This window comes from Tachysurus fulvidraco, chromosome 2 (assembly GCF_022655615.1).
Source record: "Tachysurus fulvidraco isolate hzauxx_2018 chromosome 2, HZAU_PFXX_2.0, whole genome shotgun sequence".
NCBI lineage: Eukaryota > Metazoa > Chordata > Actinopteri > Siluriformes > Bagridae > Tachysurus > Tachysurus fulvidraco.
In genome coordinates, this window is record NC_062519.1 from 13,825,566 (window position 1) to 13,837,595 (window position 12,030).

Genomic DNA, 12,030 nt, shown 5'->3' on the forward strand with positions numbered 1-12,030 from the left:
ATGACGTTTATCGGGTCAGAGGTCATAACTGGCAGCTTCATAAATCATAAATCGTACATCGATGTCTCAGAACTACATGGACAAAAAAAAAAGTACGCAAGTTTATAGATTAAGGGAATATATAGTTTTAAATACATAGCAGACTCAACGACCATTTATTAAAATGAATTCACTTAACGTTAGCTTAATAAAAAATTCGAGTTTATAAAGTCCAGAGGACAGAGAGGCATTTAGATGTCATGAAAAACGGTGCTGTTTAAGCTGTCGACTAGGATATGAGCAAAATCCGCTACGGTGGAAATCTGATGATGTTAAATCAGCACTTGATTCTGTGACTTCACTTTAAAAAAACAATGGCCTGACTACGTACCTCTATATAATAGTTCTCTGTGGTATCTCTGTACGCCGAGGCGATGCTGGCCTGCACTGCCTGAATCCAGGCCTGACGCAGCTTCTCAGACTCGGCCTGCAACATGCAGCTTCTGCAACAGCAACAAACGGTGGCTTATACACAGACGTTTTTTTGCTAGAAAATACTGACCAAGAATCGGAAGATACTTACTTTGTCGGTGACACCACTTCGAAGCAGAACCTCCGTTCGATGTCCTCGTAAGGTTTGACGGAACAAAGCCTCAAATCCTCCACCACGACCGTAAGAGCATCCTGTAATAAAATCAGTTAAGAATGAAAAAAAAAAAACCCAATCGAAACACATACACCATACAGGAAGCTGTTACCTGTAAAAAATACTCAGTATTATGAATATTATTTTATTTTTATACATTCAGAACTATTTAATGTATTCAGACTTATTATATTAAAGTCTGCAGATGATCATGAAAATTGTAACTGGAGTTACCTTAAGCCTCTTCTGATAGACAAGCTGGCTGTTTTGTATTGAGAACCATCGCCTGAACGGATGAATGGAGAAGTATATAATGTATTCTTTGTTTCTATACAATTGAAATTTCAGAGATATAAGATTGGATCTTTCTTCTCTTTACCTGTTCCATGTTTTGAAAGCATTTGTAGATCTCTTGAACAGATATCCCTCCATCACGATCCCGTTTGGCGCGTCCACGTTGAATTCCACCTTGGAATCGTCACAGGCGAAGTCCTGTAATGTCCACCGTTGAAGTTAGAAGACACAGAAATATCACATCGCACCAAGATGCACACATATTTAAGTTAGCTAACAACACAAAAGTTGTACTATTGTTTACTTCAGCACTGAGCAATCTGTAATCTCTTATCTTAATGTAATGTAACTCATTAAAAAAAACCCTGATTATGTTTACATCCATGCCAATAAACTCCCAGGATCCAGGCTTCTCTTTTTTCCTTATTAGCATCATTATAATCACTGAAGTTACTAATAAGTTTATATATCTCAATAATACGGCAGCAGTTAAAGCAATTCGTGAGAAATGGAATTAATTGAGCAGTGAACTTTTTTATCTAATAGTAATTTTAAAAAAAAGCATGTAGAATTTTTTTTCCACCAAGAAAACTGAAATACATTTATAACGTTCACCTTATTAGCGTAAAATACTCATAACGGTTTGTTAATACACACTGACGTGAGATACTGTGTCCTATATATCGTAGAGAAATGAGCTTTTAAATGGAATCATTTCTGTAAATCCACCTGAACGACACAAACGGCCCAATAATTAATTTTAGGAGAATAATGCTAAAGATTCTAGTGGTGTTCTGACTAGTATAGCTCTCTAAAGCAGGATAGAAAAATTATAGAAAGCTCCTGGAGCTCTGGAGCTTTTTGACAACTGAGTATAAAAGAAAGTATATGTGGTTGTACACTGCAGCAAGCCAAAAGACACAAAAAAGATAAAAAAAAGATTAAAAATAGATTAAAAATACAAGATAGTAGACGTGGGATTGGTTTTTTTCACCTGATTTAAAGAAGACGTGTGTGACATTTGACGAACAGCACTTTAATTTATCAACCACGAAGATACAAAAGATGGATATGACTCTGGATGCTTAGAAAACAAGCAAAGGACATATTTACAATTCATTAAAAATGATATTTCTGTCACATTAAGTGAGATGTGTTAGTGTTAATATCATAACATAAACGACTGCTCGGGTTTGTGACTTATGAAGGATAACGAAGTATTTATCTGTGCACCATAACAGATCTCAGTTGGGTAAGGTAAATAAAGAAAAGAAAGAGAGAGAGAGAGAGAGAGAGAGAGAGAGAGAGAGAGAGAGAGAGAGAGAAGAAAAAAGGAGACGAGGTAACTCACCAAAGCATAATCAAACCTCCACAACTTCCCAAATATTTTCATCTTTACAAAAAGTTTTTCCAGCAGCATCAGGAAATCGGGATAAAAGTTCCAGTTCCTCAGAACAGCCTACAGTTAATGAACTACAGTAATCTCCGTTCCATTAGGGAACACGCACGCGACCCTTACAGCATCGTAGCTTCAAAGCGACTGACGACGCCACCCTCATGTGCAGCACTTCTTCTTAGCTGCCACCTGCTCCAGTGCTGCTTCTCTGGTGTGCTCTGGAGCTCAGTGTCCACATGATTAGCATACAGCTGTCTACTTCTTGCTCAAGCAGCCCCTGACCTGACCATAGACATTATTTCACAGCCACGAGCAGAGCCACCGCTTGCTCCGTGGATTTACGAGTGCCCTCTTGCTCAGAGGTCCTCCCCCGGGCTGCAGCGAGGAATGAACTTAAACGGAACATGAAGGAGCTGGGGGTGGGTGGTGGTGGTGGTGGGGTGCTTAGTTTTGGAATAGCCAGCGTCCATCTGCCTGGCAGACCACAAAACAATTCCTGCTTAATCAAGCAAACATTATTGCCCCTCTCGAGTACCCCCACGTGCAGCCGCTTCCTTCCAGCACTGATACACTCGCAGGCACGTTCCCATGTGGAACTGAACATGCTGTTCGGTCTGAGCTTTCACTTCTACCATCAGACGGTCAATTCAAAACACAATGCCACTTCACTGTCTGTATCTGTATTCGATTAGTGCTTCAAATATTTGAAAACTTTCCGTATTAGGGTTTGGATTTTTTTTTCCATTCTCAAACTATAATAGCTATTTGCAGAATATAAATTTTAACTCAACTCTCAAACCAGCTTTCTGTCAAACTATCTTCTATCCAATACGACAAAGTAAGCAAACTAACAATCTCCCAAAACACCGATGCGTTGCTTGTGCTTTGTGTGTTCAGCTCTATAAGAAAGTGCGCACCACCGTTAACTAGTTTCTTGTGCAAAGGCTACAAAAAAAAAGGATATTTGTAGTTTCAGTTGTTTTTTTGTGTGGATTTTTTTTTTTCAAATCTGAACACAACTAGTCTCGATGTGCAGTTTGAGTCTAACAAAAAGTCACTCGTACATCTCTTACAAAATACCCGTTCATTTAAAACACATCCGATCCTGCTCACATTCAATCCGAATAATGTATTGGTATTAGATCCCATAGCTAAAATCTCTCCTTCACCAAAAATATCAAAAATGTAAGTGTTTGTTCCTAAGTCTTTTGTTTCCCATTTTTCTTTGTCTGCCATATTTGCACAGCAAACGTTCACACGTATTCACACACAGCTGCCAGACCCCGCTGAACATACCATAACTGTGGGAGAATGATAAAAAGTGAGTCCCAGGGGTGTCACAATAAAGTTAGCCTCACAGAAAAGACCAGCGTGTGCATTATACAGCACGGATGTGCGTTTTTGTCCGCATGAGTGTGTGAGGAGTGGCAGATGTAACGTGGGACAGGAACAGGAGAGAGGCCGATAAGACAGCCGGGGAGATCATAACTCTGCCAGTGGAGACATAAGAAAGTGAGAAAGAGGGAGGGATGAAATGAAAGGGCTGTACAGGAATCTGATGAATCGGTCGAAGCTGAATTAACCGGCTATGTCAAAAAAAAAAGCTGTGGATTCCATGGTACATTTTTACATCCAGTCATGAGCTGGCGAACATATACATCCTGATTATTTAAATGTAAAAGCCACCTAAGGCATCTAAAAAGACATTTAGTCAACATGCAAGCTCATTTATCCACGTCTGGTATGGGTGACTGTCTCTAAGGACTGTCGCTTAATCTACTAAATATGGTATAGAATCAAGGGCACACAAAGTGAACATCAAGCTGTGTGGGGTCATGAGGTCAGTAAAGGTTAGGATCCCTCCACACTTTCATTATAAAAGAGCCCTTGACTCATGGCAGCCACGCTGTTCTCTGGTGGAAGTTGAAAGGGGGCGGGTGCAGAGGTGTCAATCTCCCGGCAGACTGAGCGAGTCACTGAAACTACATTACTACATATGCTACACATAAATGCTAAACATCAGTGTCTTTCTTCTTCAAGTCCAGTACTAAAAGGTGGCAGTTGTTGATTTTAATAACTGAAATATTGCTAGCAAACAGCAATTACACATAAATACAAAACAATCATTTAAAAAGACATTTAAAAAAAAATGCAGAGTAGTCTGGTACGTCGATGTTGTTTTTGTGAAATTATCCCAATTTATTTGGTCACATAAGAGTCATTTCATCCGAGAGCACAGAGTTGTTACTGAAATGAGTTTGTGTGTGTGTGTGTGTGTGTGTGTGTGTGTCTAAAGCCAAACTGCATTGATATGTTTTGAATGTGTCCGGTTTTGAATGTATGACAGAAAAAGCCCCTGGTGACCGACACAGAAGTCTGTTCTAAACATTTTATTGTGTATTTCTTCATTAATTTCCTATGATTAATCATTCGGACCTTGTCTGCTCATCCTTCCCCGTGCTGGATGGCGCTGAGGATTAAAAAGGCATCTGAATGCCAATTCCAGTCACTATTTTGTCAACGTCAACACCAAAGCTCCTCTAAACCTCCGTCCCTTGTGTAAAGGCAGATGGCTCATTTCACCTGTAAGCCTTATTCTCGGCGATTCAGACGTAGCCTGGGGACGACACCACTCTGTGTCTGCACATGTGTGTATACAGGAACGGACCTGAACTGGATTGCACATGTGTGGGACAGTTGGTGGCACTAATTTAACAGTGATGTTTTTTTGGCGTGCCACCTTAATTCCTCTGGCTCGATTAGCTCTGTGCCAGCGCCATCTGCTCCAATTAGTGAAGCTGGCTTCGAAACCAGCTCTACCTCTAATCCTGAATGCACCTGGTGCTCCTTTACTGAACCACAGAACACAGGGCAAGTACAAGAACGTACTGCTTTCCCATCAGCTGATAGCAATAATAAAGATTAATCATGTCCTGAACTTTGAATCTGTCGGGCATCTAAACTTTCTGCAAGCACACAGGAACTACACCTCCTTCACCCCCACTTCCACAGCTGTATTATACCGTTGCATCTTTTCACTGAACCAGATACTTATTTTACTTTTTGTATTTTGCTTGAAAATATATTTGCTAGAAATAAAATGAGATTTCAGATATGTCGATACGGTACTAAGATCGGCATCCGTGAGTCAGTTTCTGTTTCACAATTTATTAAAAAAGAAATTTTTTTCACAAAGCACCAGTCAAATCCTTCATGCAAATGTGTGTGTGAACAGACAAAGGCTGGGTTCACTGTTACTGCTCAGTCGCTAAAGATCAAACTGAAAGGCAGACGGGATCGTAAAAGTTATTCTAAAGCACACACCACCTCCTGTGCTTATTCACTTTTAAACCTTAAGGATGAATACATTCATGGCTCATGTGTTGTTTGTCTGTATCTGTGTGTCTTCACATTTCCCACACTCAAAGCCAAACACACACACACACACACACACACACACACACACACACACACACACACACACACACAAACACACACACACACACACAAATCACCCTTAGTTACAATAGATAAGCCAATTGGTCCCATATTATAGGTTTTGGATACAAATGTGATATATATAAACTTTAGTAAAATCTGTAAATATAAACTTTATTTATTTTAATTATGTGTTTAGAAATAAAAATAAAAAAGTCACTCACCTGCATCAAAGTCTATAGAAGCAGCACGGAAGGATAAAATCATGTAAAGAGATGAGAAAGAGAGAAAGCTGATTATTTAACAGAAATGCAACAATCAATATTGTAAATATTGTAAATGGAGGCAGAAAATTTTAGTCCACTTTTAGTGCTTAAATGAATGGTTTTGACTTAAAGCAAAATAACGCAAATAATGCTGTGAATTCATTAAATTCATCTGAACATCATGAACGTATTGTTTTTATTTTGTATTTGTCTGTACGTTTATACACACATTCCTTTTTCCGACATGTATATGTGCCTATTAATTATTTCACTCCTTCTAGAAGCCAGCTAAAACAATTATTAAAGCGCAAAAGCTGGAAAATGTCAAAATTTCCTTTAAAGCTACAGTTAGAAACATTTTTTAATTATTCCTGACCTACAATACGTATATTTCTTTAAATATTCCTTTGGAAACTGTGTATGACATTATAGCCACACAATGATTCTGACTGGTTTCTTTATTTTGGGCATCTGCTTTTTATTTTCTGGGCCAGAAAGGAGCTGGATCTCCAGTTGTACTCGTCCCTGGCATATGTCATTTCACCAGAGGGATGTGAGATCTGCTGAGGAAGGCTTCCAATTAATGAGCCATTTGAATCTGTCAACTTCTCCAAATATAACAGGATTTGGGGACATGGGATTTTTAAGGGTTAGTTTGTAGATACAGATTAAAATCAAGTGAAAGGACAGATAAATAAAGGACAGATAAATACAGTAAAATTTCTGAACACAAATTCAGGACATAACTTAGCCGGCGAAGAATACCCATGCCGTGTTGGCTAGCAATGTGCTAACAGATGGTCAGTGCCTGGGTGCCAAATAGTGTGGGCATGTGTTTATACGTTTGTGTGTGTGTGTGTGTGTGTGTGTGTGTGTGTGTGTGTGTGTGTGTGTGTGTGTGTGTGTGTGTCAGTGTCTTGAGGCCTAAAGTCCCCAGGCTGATATTGGGGAACTGTACTTTATTTTTATGTTGATCAAATTTGACCTTTAAAAACAAATAATGCAGCCACACGTATGACAAAATGATTGTATCTACCCAGCAACAGACATCAGTATGATCACTGAGGATGAAATGTAGAAGGAACAGTGAGGCTTTGTATATATCTGAAGTTAGTCATGCAGGCGGTTTCAGTGGCGCTCACCTGCTGCTGGATGACGGCGTGCTTGTGCTCCATCACCCTCTTCTCCATGGCCGAGTCGATCACCAGCTGATCCAGCTACAGCCAGGACACACACAATAAACACCTCATACATCACCTACCTACCAAAAGCTCTTACATACATTTATATATGTGGAGCTTTTTTAAGAATCACTTCAGTTGCTAGTACAAATAAATATTATTGTATTATTATCTAAAGAACACAGAAACTGGACCTGGTGACTTGCCGAGGCATTGACTTTGACCTGGATTTAAAAGTGTATTTAACTGCATTAATAATTGAGACCTATGTACCTGGAACACACTGTTCATTAAGCAAGCACACGGCTGCTGTTCTAGAAAACAAACAAATGACCAACCAGATCGGAGAATTCACCCTCCTCGTTGGATAACATTACAAAACCGATGTACTGTTCAAAATATTACACTCTAACAAACCATATGATTCATCAGTATTTCAGCATCTATAGCACGCTGCAGCTTCTGGATGAGAAGATCTACTCTAAGTTCTGCACAATCCACCACACACTGATCTGAAGAAGCTGCCAGGGAACAGATTATTTATTCTTTTAACTCAATAGACATGTGGTTGGTCTGTAGCTCATGTGGTCCACATGATGAAGCATCACCTCACCTCAGCGGCAAGCTTTTTCATGTAGGGATCGAGTTCATCCAGAAGGTTGTATCCCTGCTGGAACAGTGTGTATTGTGCATGCATGAAGGACAGCATCTATGAAAGGCAAGAACATAAGCAAGAGAAAGTGAGACTGGTGCCGATACAGATGCTTGTGTCGTTAGCTGCAATGTGCACACTCACATTATTGTGGCGATTCAGCTAAGCGATTAAAGCATAAAAAGAAGTAAATCGCTCACCGAGTCGAGGATTTCAAACTTCTTTTTGGCCTGTAAAACGTTGATCTGTGGACAAAACGAGTGGAAGTAAGACTTAATAGCATGCACAGACTGTAATACTGTGTGAAATTTAGAGATACTACAGACACTAGCAGCCTAGTAACAGCTTCATAAATCATAAAATCCAACATAGAAATAATTAAAAATCGAATAAACATGCAAGCATAAATTCACTATGTGAATTTGGGCTGTATGTCTGACTCGCTTCAGTCATATTTTAAACTTTTCTCCTGACTATTTCAACTTTCAACTATTTCGACTTTCTCTCATGTATTTATCATTCTGTGTTTTGAACTTAAAAGCTTTTTAATACTGGATTCTCATTTGTCTTTCTTTCTTATTTTTTAATGAGTAGTCACCTGTAGTACGTAGTCGAGGGCGAGCTGTCGGAAACACTTCCGGCTCACGATAAGCGTGCTGCTGGCCTCTTCTACCTCGTGCGGCTTGTTGCGTGGAGCCTGAGCGTTTTTCACCTGCGCTATCTCCATGTCCTCCCGCACCTTGTCGAATTGCTTCTTCGTCTCCTTAAACTTGCGCACATCTCTGCATGGTAGAAAGAAAGAATCATTAAAAAAAGGGAATGAATGAATTATGGAAATAAGGTAGAAAAAAAGAAACTTACTCTTTGACAAAAGTGTGGAGCTGCTGCTTAATGGACCTCTGGGCTTGGTCAAAGAGGATCTAGACAAAGACAAAGGAAAAACGTGTGTACATTTTAGATTGATATATTAATTAACATGTGATTAAGGGAACAGTTATTTACTGTTCTTTACAGTTCATGATTTAGAAGTAAATCATCTGGGCCCATCGCGTTAAATCTCAATGTTCTCATGTTCATGGTGTGAAATGGTGCAGTTCTTTACATAGACACAGTATATGACTGCACATGAACACTAGATGGCACTGTTGCAATTGCAAAAGCAGTAATGCACTTACCCTTATACTATTCCTTACTCTTATTCAAACCCTCTTCTCCCTAATTTCCTTTTCCTTTTTTTCTGCTTTGTATCACTCTCTGTGCCGATGAAGTGGATGCACGGAGTAAAAGGGAAGGAGGTACTGGAAGGAACAGTTAAACGTGTCTCTCTGTGTGAGTGAAGGCAAGACGCAAGCGTGAAAACTCAGTGTTCGATCCATGATTTGTTGCCAGAGATTCAGGCAGGAGTCAGAACACAGGCAGACAGAATGATCCATGAATGAATAGAATGAACACAGTTTAAAAATCAAAGGAAGGCAAACAACAAAACTTACAGAATGCACAACACACGGGTCTGCGTCGATTTATTTTGATTGGGAGAATTCATGTCATCACGTCACATGCAAAGTTTGTTCATAGATAAATGCGACAGATATGAGACGAGATGCAAAAACGCCGGTTCATCTTTGCATATATGGATCTGTGGGGCAGCTGAGATCATATAAGACACAGAAAGTATCCTTCCTTTCTCGCTTTTCAAAGAAAACATGCCAGGCGTATAAATGACAAACAATGGTAAAGTGCTAATCGTTAGCATTATTACACTGCATCCTAACCTTTTCCATTCCATTCCTTAATGAACCTAGACCTAGAATCAGCATTTTCCCTTCCACTAAACCCAAAAACAGCCACGAAACAGCAGCAATCCATTACACACATGCGATCTGAAGCCGGTCTCTGTTTCGTTTAATTAGCCAACGTATGTGGATGTGAGTAGTTATCAGCTCCCTACTGCTGTGCCGTTACGTCAGACACCAGTGGACTGGGTTTCCGGTGCCATTTTAGGCTCTTTAATCTGCGTTCGCCAACATTTACTCTCTTTCTTTCATTTTCACACCCTCCTCTTCACCTCAGGATATGTTTTGCATGATTCCTCCATCTCTCTATATCTCTCTCTCTCTCTCTCTCTCTCTCTCTCTCTCTCTTTCTATAATATCCTTATGTCACATCCTTATGTCTCTAATTATTGGAAAAACAGAGAAATCTGCAGAAGAGGCGATTCATTGAGCCACATCTAGTATTCTGTGGTGAAGCTGTAATTAAGACAGCGATGATTGAGAGATGAGAGAGCTTGAAAGGAAAAGCAAGGGAGAAATTTTCATTGTGGCCTGAAGCCTAAAGCTTTTAGAGAGAGGACCAAGGCTCCTTGATGTAGCGCCAGGCGTTAATTCGCCGCAGCAACCCGGTCGCTCACGCATCGCAGTTATAAAGCTGTAGTGCTCTGAGGTGCCTTTAGAGAACCTCAGATAACCTCCAAACAAAGAAAGACAGAGGAAGAGAGATAACGAGAGACATAAAGAATGAGCGGGAATGGAAAAGAGGAGACCTGAACTGGAAGATCATTAACTGCACCAAGATGTTGCAAGTTCAATCCACATGTGCATCTTGAATTCAAATCTACATCCAAAGTTGTTGTTTTTTTTTTTATGGGTAGTGAAACCAAAAGACATATAGTTTTAACAAGCATGAAAATTTACTTTAATATCAGAAAGCCTCATAAATTTCTCCAAATCGACTGAGGCAAGCCGTCTCTAAAGGCTGTCTCAACGAGTCAAAGGCCTAAATGACAAACAGTACGCTCTCTCGCTTCACTGTTTCCTTCAATGTTTTGTTTAATCTACTGGAAATTGCTTCATAAAGCTGAAAAATGACCTCGAGATGCCAGAGTTTACAACATGTGCCATACACTCACAGCTCCATTACCTCGAGCTTGTGAAGAAAACACAGAAATGGCTACAAAAACAAAACCTCATGACTCCCTGTGGCACCGAGAAGTGAATTCTAAACCTAGAAAAGTCACGAAGGTCCGAGGTCAAGGTCACGAAAACTCGTCCCGACGTCCTTCTGAACGTTTACTGTGAGAAACCCTACACCTTAGCCTGAAGAATAAAAAAATAAGAAGGCTTGTGAAATAATTATGGGCCTTTTTGAAATGCAGAACTCTGTTGTTCTGTTATTTTTTTTCAGACCTCATTTTCCTGTGAAATTCAATATTGATTTGCACCGATTGGAACTGCACAGCAAGCTGTCGTAAAACAACACCAGCTTGGATTGTGGGAGTCTTCCTGTTAGTGCGAAAGATGGCAACCGTACGAATGAGTAAGAGCCGCCGTTACGCAACCCGGGTCCCTCCGCCGCCGCAGACAGTAAATAAACGAAGATTGAGCGCTGATCCCAGCCATGATCCGGGCTCATCTTACATCTCTCATCTGGGGATGGAAGCGCCTACACGCTCGATGGCATAAATGAAGGTCTGTTTGAGTCAGCGTGAGAAATGTGAAGTTAGGGATTGCGCAACACTCCTGAAGGGCATTAATGATTATGGGAAACAGAAACTAGTGTGGAGACGAGACAGATATCGTGACAGATACACTTTCGATATTGTACAAACCCATGACATTAGCAACACCCTCGCTTAACAAAAAACAATAAAGCAATTAATCAATGGCCACTTGGGAATTTTTCGTACCTTTTGTGGTGCGTTAACTTTCCCACCGATTCACAACAGAACGTGAAGTTAAACAACACTTTTGTTTCAGTCTGAGAGCATATTTTACCATCCAAAGTGAAACTCTTCAGCGTTTGCACACAGCATTAAGACATAATCGCTAATAACTATGATGTACAAGATGAAACCATTTAATATATGTTAATAATAATGGTTTTAATTTTGCCTATTTGCTCAAACTCTTTTGTAATTGTTTAAACGTTGATCATTTTAGAGTCATTTTTCTTACCCACAGCACTGAACGCTGTCATTAAAATAATTGGAGCTACTCCTCTGAGTCAAAATAATCACAGTGGAATTGTTAGCGCTGGCTTTGAGAAAGTCTGTACAGCTAAATAGCATTAGCTGTAGTATTAACCTTACTGACTGAAAGGAGTCATTCTGCGATGAATGTGATTTCACCTCATCTTCATCTTCAGCAGTGGGATTTACATTACATTACATTACCATTTAC

General features: G+C 39.8%; 1 protein-coding gene across 3 annotated transcripts in view; it reads right to left on the reverse strand.

Moving 5' to 3' along the window:
- The window catches only part of acap3b (ArfGAP with coiled-coil, ankyrin repeat and PH domains 3b), a 49,964-nt gene that overhangs the window by 7,691 nt on the left and 30,243 nt on the right, over positions 1-12,030 (reverse strand). For all 3 annotated transcript variants that reach the window (XM_047809951.1, XM_047809950.1, XM_027176492.2), the window contains exons 5-14: positions 8,714-8,772; positions 8,451-8,634; positions 8,053-8,097; positions 7,814-7,909; positions 7,162-7,236; positions 5,978-5,989; positions 1,005-1,117; positions 860-911; positions 563-663; positions 371-482 (exon numbers count right to left, since the gene is read on the reverse strand). In XM_047809951.1, coding sequence (XP_047665907.1) covers positions 371-482; positions 563-663; positions 860-911; positions 1,005-1,117; positions 5,978-5,989; positions 7,162-7,236; positions 7,814-7,909; positions 8,053-8,097; positions 8,451-8,634; positions 8,714-8,772 — 849 coding nt within the window. The remainder of the gene's footprint in view (positions 1-370; positions 483-562; positions 664-859; positions 912-1,004; positions 1,118-5,977; positions 5,990-7,161; positions 7,237-7,813; positions 7,910-8,052; positions 8,098-8,450; positions 8,635-8,713; positions 8,773-12,030) is intronic.